The sequence below is a fragment of the Salmo salar genome, chromosome 12 (genome assembly GCF_965601325.2).
Source record: "Salmo salar chromosome 12, fSalSal1, whole genome shotgun sequence".
Classification (NCBI taxonomy): Eukaryota; Metazoa; Chordata; class Actinopteri; order Salmoniformes; family Salmonidae; genus Salmo; species Salmo salar.
In genome coordinates this window covers 7,797,501-7,810,000 of record NC_138302.1, presented here as the reverse complement: position 1 = coordinate 7,810,000, position 12,500 = coordinate 7,797,501, and the positions used below count along the sequence as shown (strand labels likewise).

The window sequence follows — 12,500 nt, the reverse complement described above, 5'->3', positions numbered from 1 at the left end:
TGTGTACTGTGAAGAACAGCCTATACACAGTTGATGATTGTGTGTATTGTGAAGCACAGCCTATACACAGTTGAGGATTGTGTGTATTGTGAAGCACAGCCTATACACAGTTGATGATTGTGTGTATTGTGAAGCACAGCCTATACACAGTTGATGATTGTGTGTATTGTGAAGCACAGCCTATACACAGTTGATGATTGTGTGTATTGTGAAGGACAGCCTATACACAGTTGATGATTGTGTGTATTGTGAAGCACAGCCTATACACAGTTGATGATGGCGTGTATTGTGAAGCACAGCCTATACACAGTTGATGATGGCATGTATTGTGAAGCACAGCCTATACACAGTTGATGATTGTGTGTATTGTGAAGGACAGCCTATACACAGTTGATGATTGTGTGTATTGTGAAGCACAGCATATACACAGTTGATGATGGCGTGTAATGTGAAGCACAGCATATACACAGTTGATGATGGCGTGTATTGTGAAGAACAGCCTATACACAGTTGATGATTGTGTGTATTGTGAAGGACAGCCTATACACAGTTGATGATTGTGTGTATTGTGAAGCACAGCCTATACAAAGTTGATGATGGCGTGTATTGTGAAGTACAGCCTATACACAGTTGATGATTGTGTGTATTGTGAAGCACAGCCTATACACAGTGCCCATGGAAGGAGAGACGTGTATTTTATGATGATTCATCTCCTATTTAGAAACACAAAATAAATATTGGTTTCTTGCCATTTCGCTTAATTGGATTAAGGGGTTTTTAAATGGTCTTCTGAGAGCAGCTTTGACACATCCTTTTGACTTTTCATTATTCACAAGTCACATACCTGCATTTCACTTGTTCAAGTAGGCTATCCATCCCCCTTTTCAAAGAGCGCCCCTTGTCTAATTACCAAAGACAGGCTCGTCCAAACTCAGTCCTTCTATAATGCCACACGAGGATTGTTTTGAGAATCTGCATCACATATGCAACGCTACAACTGACAGGAGCCTAGTACGTTGTATAGACGTTGTATAGACGTTCTATCGTACAGACGTTGTATAGACGTTGTATTGATGTTGTATTGTATAGACGTTGTATAGACGTTATTCATAAACACATTTAGGCCTACGTGAGCACACAGTGCCATGGAACGAGAAAATACATTTAGTTCTAGAGCAGAGTTCTAGTGTTGTAGTTCTAGTGTATAGTTCTAGTGTTGTAGTTCTAGAGTATAGTTCTAGAGTATAGTTCCAGTGTTGTAGTTCTAGAGTATAGTTCTAGTGTTGTGGTTCTAGAGTATAGTTCTAGTGTTGTAGTTCTAGAGTATAGTTCTAGTGTTGTAGTTCTAGAGTATAGTTCTAGTGTTGTAGTTCTAGAGCAGAGTTCTAGTGTTGTGGTTCTAGAGTATAGTTCTAGTGTTGTAGTTCTAGAGTATAGTTCTAGTGTTGTAGTTCTAGAGTATAGTTCTAGTGTTGTAGTTCTAGAGCAGAGTTCTAGTGTTGTGGTTCTAGAGTATAGTTCTAGTGTTGTAGTTCTAGAGTATAGTTCTAGTGTTGTAGTTCTAGAGCAGAGTTCTAGTGTTGTAGTTCTAGAGTATAGTTATCGTGTTGTAGTTCTAGAGTATAGTTCTAGTGTTGTAGTTCTAGAGCAGAGTTCTAGTGTTGTAGTTCTAGAGTATAGTTCTAGTGTTGTAGTTCTAGAGAAGGGTTCTAGTGTTGTAGTTCTAGAGCAGGGTTCTAGAGTACCAGTGTTCCATCTCACCTGTGATGATGCCGTTCTTGTCTTTAGGCTCTGCCCAGCTCACTCTCAGAGATGTGTCCAGGATCTCAGTGAAGCTCAAGTGACCCACCGGACCTGGTGCTGTACACACACACGCACGCACACACAATCAATATCTATTGCACATTAATTATACCCACCGTTAACCCTGATACACACCCTACACCCAATCAATATCTATTGTACATGAATTATACCCACCGTTAACCCTGATACACACCCTACACCCAATCAATATCTATTGTACATGAATTATACCCACCGTTAGCCCTGATACACACCCTACACCCAATCAATATCTATTGTACATGAATTATACCCACCGTTAACCCTGATACACACCCTACACCCAATCAATATCTATTGTACATGAATTATACCCACCGTTAACCCTGATACACTCCCTACACCCAATCAATATCTATTGTACATGAATTATACCCACCGTTAACCCTGATACACACCCTACACCCAATCAATATCTATTGTACATGAATTATACCCACCGTTAACCCTGATACACACCCTACACCCAATCAATATCTATTGTACATGAATTATACCCACCGTTAACCCTGATACACTCCCTACACCCAATCAATATCTATTGTACATGAATTATACCCACCGTTAACCCTGATACACACCCTACACCCAATCAATATCTATTGTACATGAATTATACCCACCGTTAACCCTGATACACACCCTACACCCAATCAATATCTATTGTACATGAATTATACCCACCGTTAACCCTGATACACACCCTACACCCAATCAATATCTATTGTACATGAATTATACCCACCGTTAACCCTGATACACACCCTACACCCAATCAATATCTATTGTACATGAATTATACCCACCGTTAACCCTGATACACACCCTACACCCAATCAATATCTATTGTACATGAATTATACCCACCGTTAACCCTGATACACACCCTACACCCAATCAATATCTATTGTACATGAATTATACCCACCGTTAACCCTGATACACACCCTACACCCAATCAATATCTATTGTACATGAATTATACCCACCGTTAACCCTGATACACACCCTACACCCAATCAATATCTATTGTACATGAATTATACCCACCGTTAACCCTGATACACACCCTACACCCAATCAATATCTATTGTACATGAATTATACCCACCGTTAACCCTGATACACACCCTACACCCAATCAATATCTATTGTACATGAATTATACCCACCGTTAACCCTGATACACACCCTACACCCAATCAATATCTATTGTACATGAATTATACCCACCGTTAACCCTGATACACACCCTACACCCAATCAATATCTATTGTACATGAATTATACCCACCGTTAACCCTGATACACACCCTACACCCAATCAATATCTATTGTACATGAATTATACCCACCGTTAACCCTGATACACACCCTACACCCAATCAATATCTATTGTACATGAATTATACCCACCGTTAACCCTGATACACACCCTACACCCAATCAATATCTATTGTACATGAATTATACCCACCGTTAACCCTGATACACACCCTACACCCAATCAATATCTATTGTACATGAATTATACCCACCGTTAACCCTGATACACACCCTACACCCAATCAATATCTATTGTACAATACCCCAATCCCAGAGAGGGAGAGAGAAGGGGGGAGAGAAGGGCGATAGAGGGAGAGAGAAGTGTGTGTGTGTGTGTGTGTGTGCGTACTGTCTTCATGTGTCTGTAGCAGTATGGGAGGGCTCTTGGGTCCATCGCCGGGCGTGGTGAAGCAGAGGGCGGAGCCTAGATACCAGGTGTACTTCATGAGTCCAACAACCAATCCGGTGAGGCGGGAACCGGGATAGTCAGGGGTGATGGTCACAGTGGTTACAGCTGCGGGGGAGTGCTCCGGCCAGACTAGCAACTGAATGAGAGAAAGGGGAAGATAGAGGGGTGAGGGGAGAGAGAGAATAGAGAAGAGAGAGGAAAGAGAGGAAAGAGAGAGGGGAGAAAGAGGGGAGAGGAGAGAGAGGGGAGAGAGAGGGGAGGAGAGAGAGAGGAGGAGAGAGAAAGGGGAGAGGGGAGAGAGAGGGGAGGAGAGAGAGGGGAGAGAGGAGAGAGAGAGGGGAGGACAGAGGGGATGACAGAGGGGAGAGAGAGAGAGGAGAGAGAGGGGAGAGAGAGAGAGGAGAGAGGGGAGAGAGAGAGGGGAGAGAGGGGAGGAGAGAGGGGAGAGGGGAGGAGAGAAGGGGAGAGAGAGGGGATGAGAGGGGAGAAAGAGGGGAGAGAGAGGGGAGAGGGGAAAAGAGAGAGGGGAGAGAGAGGGGAGAGGGGAGGAGAGAGGGGAGGAGAGGGGGGAGAAAGAGAGGGGGAGGAGAGAGAGAGTGGGGAGATGTTTCAGAAAAACATGAACATACACATCCTGAACAATGTGGGCTAACCCTAACCTAACCCTAACCATGTGCTAACCCTTACCCAAGACTAAACCTAAAACTGGGATAACCCTAACCCTAGGCTAACCCTAACCCTAACCCTGAGCTAACCCTAAAACTGGGATAACCCTAATCCTTACCCTCGGCTAACCCTAACCCTAACCCTGGGCTAACCCTAAAACTGGGATAACCCTTACCCTAGGCTAACCCTAACCCTAACCCTGAGCTAACCCTAAAACTGGGATAACCCTTACCCTAGGCTAACCCTAACCCTAACCCTGAGCTAACCCTAACACTGGGATAACCCTTACCCTAGGCTAACCCTAACCTTAACCCTGGGCTAACCCTAAAACTGGGATAACCCTAATCCTTACCCTCGGCTAACCCTAACCCTAACCCTGAGCTAACACTAAAACTGGGATAACCTTAATCCTTACCCTAGGCTAACCCTAACCTTAACCCTGGGCTAACCCTAAAACTGGGATAACCCATACCCTAGGCTAACCCTAACCCTAACCCTGAGCTAACCCTAAAACTGGGATAACCCTTACCCTAGGCTAACCCTAACCCTAACCCTGAGATAACCCTAAAACTGAGATAACCCTTACCCTAGGCTAACCCTAACCTTAACCCTGGGCTAACCCTAAAACTGGGATAACCCTAATCCTTACCCTCGGCTAACCCTAACCCTAACCCTGAGCTAACCCTAAAACTGGGATAACCCTAATCCTTACCCTCGGCTAACCCTAACCCTAACCCTGGGCTAACCCTAAAACTGGGATAACCCTAATCCTTACCCTCGGCTACCCCTAACCCTAACCCTGAGATAACCCTAAAACTGGGATAACCCTAATCCTTACCCTCGGCTAACCCTAACCCTAACCCTGGGCTAACCCTAAAACTGGGATAACCCTAATTGTTACCCTCGGCTAACCCTAACCCTAACCCTGGGCTAACCCTAAAACTGGGATAACCCTAATTGTTACCCTCGGCTAACCCTAACCCTAACCCTGAGCTAACCTTAACCCTAACCCTGTCTCTGGTTAATTGACTGTTTTCTACCTTGTATCTCTGGTTGATTGACTGTTTCCTACCTTGTATCTCTGGTTGATTGACTGTTTCTACCTTGTATCTCTGGTTGATTGACTGTTTTCTACCTTGTATCTCTGGTTGATTGACTGTTTCCTACCTTGTATCTCTGGTTGATTGACTGTTTCCTACCTTGTATCTCTGGTTGATTGACTGTTTTCTACCTTGTATCTCTGGTTGATTGACTGTTTTCTACCTTGTATCCCTGGTTGATCCCGTTGATGAACTGCTGAGGCGGAGGGTTCCAGGTGAATCTGATTGTGGAGGAGCTGACTGCTGTTACCTCTACAGCCTGAGGGGGCGCTGTGGGGACTGGAGAGACACAGAGAGAGACAGGAAGAGGACACGTCGGACACACACACTCTGGTTGCATCCCAACAACCTATAATTTCTCCTGAAGTGTGCACTTGTTCACTTCCCATCACTCATTTGAAAATAAATCATAGTTATAAGACAATGATGTGAACTCCCTCTAGTGTAAACTCCCTCTAGAGTAAACTCCCTCTAATAATATAGCGGGAAACTCCCTCTAGTGTAAACTCCCTCTAATAATGTAGCATAAACTCCCTCTAATAATATAGTGTAAACTCCCTCTAATAATATAGCGTAAACTCCCTCTAATAATATAGCGTAAACTCCCTCTAGTTTAAACTCCCTCTAATAATATAGTGTAAACTCCCTCTAAAAATATAGTGAAAACTCCCTCTAGCGTAAACTCCCTCTAAAACATACTGTAGTGTAAACTCCCTCTATGAATATAGTGTAAACTCCCTCTGTTAACATAGTGTAAACTCCCTGTATGAATATAGTGTAAACTCTCTATATAAACCTAGTGTAAACTCCCTCTATGAAGACAGTGTAAACTCCATCTATGAATGTAGTGCAAACTCCCTCTATTAACATAGTGTAAACTTCCTCTACTAACAAAGTGTAAACTCCCTCTATGAATATAGTGTAAGCTCCCTCTAAAAAACATACTGTAGTGTAAACTCTCTCTAAGAATATAGTGTAAACTCCCTCTATTAACCTAGTGTAAACTCATTCTATGAATATAGTGTAAACTCCCTCTATGAATATAGTGTAAACTCACACTATTAACATAGTGTAAACTCTCTCTATTAACAGAGTGTACACTCCCTCTATTAACCTAGTGAAAACTCCCTCTATGAATATAGTGTAAACACCCTCTATGAATGTAGTGTAAACTCCCTATATTAACATAGTGTAAACTTCCTCTAAAAACATAGTGTAAACTCCCTCTATGAATATAGTGTAAAGTCCCTCTATTAACCTAGTGTAAACTTCCTCTATTAACATAGTGTAAACTCCCTTTATGAATATAGTGTAAACTCCCTCTATTAACATAGTGTAAACTCCCTCTATTAACCTAGTGTAAACTCCCTCTAGTGTAAACTCCCTCTAAAAAACATACTGTAGTGTAAACTCGCTCTAAGAATAGAGTGTAAACTCCCTCTATTAACATAGTGTAAACTCCCTCTATTAACCTAGTGTAAACTCCCTCTAGTGTAAACTCCCTCTAAAAAACATACTGTAGTGTAAACTCGCTCTAAGAATAGAGTGTAAACTCCCTCTATTAACATAGTGTAATCTCCCTCAATGAATAAAGTGTAAACTCCCTCTATTAACCTAGTGTAAACTTCCTCTATTAACATAGTGTAAACTCACTCTATGAATATAGTGTAAACTCCCTCTATGAATATAGTGTAAACTCCCTCTATGAATATAGTGTAAACTCCCTCTATGAATGTAGTGTAAAATCCCTATATTAACCTAGTGTAAACTTCCTCTATTAACATAGTGTAAACTTCCACTATTAACATAGTGTAAACTCCCTTTATGAATATAGTTTATACTCCCTTTATTAACATAGTGTAAACTCACTTCATGAATATAGTGTAAACTCCCTCTATTAACATATTGTAAACTCCGTCTATTAACATAGTGTAAACTCCCTCTATTAACATAGTGTAAACTCCCTCTATTAACCTAGAGTAAACTCCCTCTAGTGTAAACTCCCTCTAAAAAACATACTGTAGTGTAAACTCCTTATATTGACCTAGTGTAAACTCCCTCTATTAACCTAGTGTAAACTCCCTCTATAAACATACTGTAAACTCCCTCTATTAACCTAGTGTAAACTCCCTCTATTAACCTAGTGTAAACTCCCTCTATGAATATAGTGTAAACTCCCTCTATGAATATAGTGTAAACTCCATCTATGAATATAAACTTCCTCTATTAACATAGTGTAAACTCCCTCTATTAACCTAGTGTAAACTCCCTCTATGAATATAGTGTAAACTCCCTCTATTAACATAGTGTAAACTCCCTCTATTAACCTAGTGTAAACTCCCTCTATGAATATAGTGTAAACTCCCTCTATGAATATAGTGTAAACTCCCTATATTAACATACTGTAAACTCCCTCTATTAACATTGTGTAAACTCCCTCTATTAACTGAGTGTAAACTCCCTCTATGAATATAGTGTAAACTCCCTCTATGAATGTAGTGTAAACTCCCTATATTAACCTAGTGTAAACTTCCTCTATTAACATAGTGTAAACTTCCACTATTAACATAGTGTAAACTCACTTCATGAATATAGCGTAAACTCCCTCTATTAACATATTGTAAACTCCCTCTATTAACATTGTGTAAACTCCCTCTATTAACTGAGTGTAAACTCCCTCTATGAATATAGCGTAAACTTCCTCTATGAATCTATTAACCTAGCGTAAACTCCCTCTATTAATATAGTGTAAACTCCCTCTATTAACATAGTGTAAACTCCCTCTATTAACATAGTGTAAACTCCCTCTATTAACCTACTGTAAACTCCCTCTATTAACCTACTGTAAACTCCCTCTATTAACCTACTGTAAACTCCCTCTATTAACCTACTGTAACTCCCTCTATTAACATAGTGTAAACTCCCTCTATTAACCTAGTGTAAACTCCCTCTAGTGTAAACTCCCTCTAAAAAACATACTGTAGTGTAAACTCGCTCTAAGAATAGAGTGTAAACTCCCTCTATTAACATAGTGTAATCTCCCTCAATGAATAAAGTGTAAACTCCCTCTATTAACCTAGTGTAAACTTCCTCTATTAACATAGTGTAAACTCCCTCTATGAATATAGTGTAAACTCCCTCTATGAATATAGTGTAAACTACCTCTATGAATATAGTGTAAACTCCCTCTATGAATGTAGTGTAAACTCCCTATATTAACCTAGTGTAAACTTCCTCTATTAACATAGTGTAAACTTCCACTATTAACATAGTGTAAACTCCCTTTATGAATATAGTTTAAACTCCCTCTATTAACATAGTGTAAACTCACTTCATGAATATAGTGTAAACTCCCTCTATTAACATATTGTAAACTCCCTCTATTAACATAGTGTAAACTCCCTCTATTAACATAGTGTAAACTCCCTCTATTAACCTAGAGTAAACTCCCTCTAGTGTAAACTCCCTCTAAAAAACATACTGTAGTGTAAACTCCTTCTATTGACCTAGTGTAAACTCCCTCTATTAACCTAGTGTAAACTCCCTCTATAAACATACTGTAAACTCCCTCTATTAACCTAGTGTAAACTCCCTCTATTAACATAATGTAAATTCCCTCTATTAACCTAGTGTAAACTCCCTCTATGAATATAGTGTAAACTCCATCTATGAATATAAACTTCCTCTATTAGCATAGTGTAAACTCCCTCTATTAACCTAGTGTAAACTCCCTCTATGAATATAGTGTAAACTCCCTCTATTAACATAGTGTAAACTCCCTCTATTAACCTAGTGTAAACTCCCTCTATGAATATAGTGTAAACTCCCTCTATGAATATAGTGTAAACTCCCTATATTAACATACTGTAAACTCCCTCTATTAACATTGTGTAAACTCCCTCTATTAACTGAGTGTAAACTCCCTCTATTAATATAGCGTAAACTCCCACTATGAATCTATTAACCTAGTGTAAACTCCCTCTATTAACATAGTGTAAACTCCCTCTATTAATATAGTGTAAACTCCCTCTATTAATATAGTGTAAACTCCCTCTATTAACATAGTGTAAACTCCCTCTATTAACCTAGTGTAAACTCCCTCTATTAACATAGTGTAAACTCCCTCTATTAACATAGTGTAAACTCCCTCTATTAACATAGTGTAAACTCACTTCATGAATATAGTGTAAACTCCCTCTATTAACATATTGTAAACTCCCTCTATTAACATAGTGTAAACTCCCTCTATTAACATAGTGTAAACTCCCTCTATTAACCTAGAGTAAACTCCCTCTAGTGTAAACTCCCTCTAAAAAACATACTGTAGTGTAAACTCCTTCTATTGACCTAGTGTAAACTTCCTCTATTAACCTAGTGTAAACTCCCTCTATAAACATACTGTAAACTCCCTAAATTAACCTAGTGTAAACTCCCTCTATGAATATAGTGTAAACTCCATCTATGAATATAAACTTCCTCTATTAACATAGTGTAAACTCCCTCTATTAACCTAGTGTAAACTCCCTCTATGAATATAGTGTAAACTCCCTCTATTAACATAGTGTACACTCCCTCTATTAACCTAGTGTAAACTCCCTCTATGAATATAGTGTAAACTCCCTCTATGAATATAGTGTAAACTCCCTATATTAACATACTGTAAACTCCCTCTATTAACATAGTGTACACTCCCTCTATTAACCTAGTGTAAACTCCCTCTATGAATATAGTGTAAACTCCCTCTATTAACATAGTGTAAACTCCCTCTATTAACCTAGTGTAAACTCCCTCTATGAATATAGTGTAAACTCCCTCTATGAATATAGTGTAAACTCCCTATATTAACATACTGTAAACTCCCTCTATTAACATTGTGTAAACTCCCTCTATTAACTGAGTGTAAACTCCCTCTATTAATATAGCGTAAACTCCCACTATGAATCTATTAACCTAGTGTAAACTCCCTCTATTAACATAGTGTAAACTCCCTCTATTAATATAGTGTAAACTCCCTCTATTAATATAGTGTAAACTCCCTCTATTAACATAGTGTAAACTCCCTCTATTAACCTAGTGTAAACTCCCTCTATTAACATAGTGTAAACTCCCTCTATTAACATAGTGTAAACTCCCTCTATTAACATAGTGTAAACTCACTTCATGAATATAGTGTAAACTCCCTCTATTAACATATTGTAAACTCCCTCTATTAACATAGTGTAAACTCCCTCTATTAACATAGTGTAAACTCCCTCTATTAACCTAGAGTAAACTCCCTCTAGTGTAAACTCCCTCTAAAAAACATACTGTAGTGTAAACTCCTTCTATTGACCTAGTGTAAACTTCCTCTATTAACCTAGTGTAAACTCCCTCTATAAACATACTGTAAACTCCCTAAATTAACCTAGTGTAAACTCCCTCTATGAATATAGTGTAAACTCCATCTATGAATATAAACTTCCTCTATTAACATAGTGTAAACTCCCTCTATTAACCTAGTGTAAACTCCCTCTATGAATATAGTGTAAACTCCCTCTATTAACATAGTGTACACTCCCTCTATTAACCTAGTGTAAACTCCCTCTATGAATATAGTGTAAACTCCCTCTATGAATATAGTGTAAACTCCCTATATTAACATACTGTAAACTCCCTCTATTAACATTGTGTAAACTCCCTCTATTAACTGAGTGTAAACTCCCTCTATGAATATAGCGTAAACTCCCTCTATGAATCTATTAACCTAGTGTAAACTCCCTCTATTAACATAGTGTAAACTCCCTCTATTAATATAGTGTAAACTCCCTCTATTAATATAGTGTAAACTCCCTCTATTAACATAGTGTAAACTCCCTCTATTAACCTAGTGTAAACCCCCTCTATTAACCTAGTGTAAACTCCCTCTATTAACCTACTGTAAACACCCTCTATTAACCTAGTGTAAACTCCCTCTATTAACCTACTGTAAACTCCCTCTATTAACCTAGTGTAAACTCCCTCTATTAACCTAGTGTAAACTCCCTCTATTAACCTACTGTAAACTCCCTCTATTAACCTAGTGTAAACTCCCTCTATTAACCTAGTGTAAACTCCCTCTATTAACCTACTGTAAACTCCCTCTATTAACATAGTGTAAACTCCCTCTATTAACCTACTGTAAACTCCCTCTATTAACATAGTGTAAACTCCCTCTATTAACCTAGTGTAAACTCCCTCTATTAACATAGTGTAAACTCCCTCTATTAACATAGTGTAAACTCCCTCTATTAACATAGTGTAATGAAAGTCTGATAGATATATTAAGAGGAAGTTAATAGAGGGAGTGAGCATGATGTTCTCTCTCCCCTGCCATGCTGTGTCCTCTGGGGCCTCAGCAACACTGTTCTACACCAGCACAGCAGCACAGTGGACACTACATCCTATCCTCAGGAGGAACCAGGAAGGGAAATCCTGCTCTACTCCAGCACAGCAGCACAGTGGACACTACATCCTATCCTCAGGAGGAACCAGGAAGGGAAATCCTGCTCTACACCAGCACAGCAGCACAGTGGACACTACATCCTATCCTCAGGAGGAACCAGGAAGGGAAATCCTGCTCTACACCAGCACAGCAGCACAGTGGACACTACATCCCATCCTCAGGAGGAACCAGGAAGGGAAATCCTGCTCTACACCAGCACAGCAGCACAGTGGACACTACATCCTATCCTCAGGAGGAACCAGGAAGGGAAATCCTGCTCTCCACCACTGAAGTGGGGATGTCAAGCTCACAGTCATGAAGAGATCTGTGTGTCTGTGTGTGTCTGTGTGTGTGTGTGTGTCCGGTTTACTGCGGCCCCTCTCATCAAACCACATTAATTGAATGAACAAGCTTCTCTCCCCAGCCTCTATACACCACCTCATCTAGAGTCACACTGAGTGTGTATAACTGTCTTTGGTAATGTTTTAATGGAGAGGGAACAATACCAGTTAGAACTAGATTTATTGATCTACTGCCCTTTCACTCACTCAGACTGACTGTCCTCTCTCTCTCTACCTCTCTCTCTCTCTCTACCTCTCTCTCTCTCTCTCTCTACATGTCTCGCTCTCTCTCTCTCTACATGTCTCTCTCTCTCTACATGTCTCTCTCTCCCTCTCTACATGCCTCGCTCTCT

At 39.8% G+C, this 12,500-nt stretch overlaps 1 protein-coding gene across 3 annotated transcripts in view; it reads right to left on the bottom strand.

The window, feature by feature from the left end:
• The window catches only part of LOC106593331 (protein sidekick-1), a 143,789-nt gene that overhangs the window by 124,386 nt on the left and 6,903 nt on the right, over nucleotides 1-12,500 (bottom strand). For all 3 annotated transcript variants that reach the window (XM_082958517.1, XM_082958519.1, XM_082958518.1), the window contains 3 exons: nucleotides 5,510-5,625; nucleotides 3,521-3,716; nucleotides 1,762-1,860 (listed from right to left, as the gene is read on the bottom strand). In XM_082958517.1, the coding sequence (XP_082814643.1) occupies nucleotides 1,762-1,860; nucleotides 3,521-3,716; nucleotides 5,510-5,625 (411 nt within the window). The remainder of the gene's footprint in view (nucleotides 1-1,761; nucleotides 1,861-3,520; nucleotides 3,717-5,509; nucleotides 5,626-12,500) is intronic.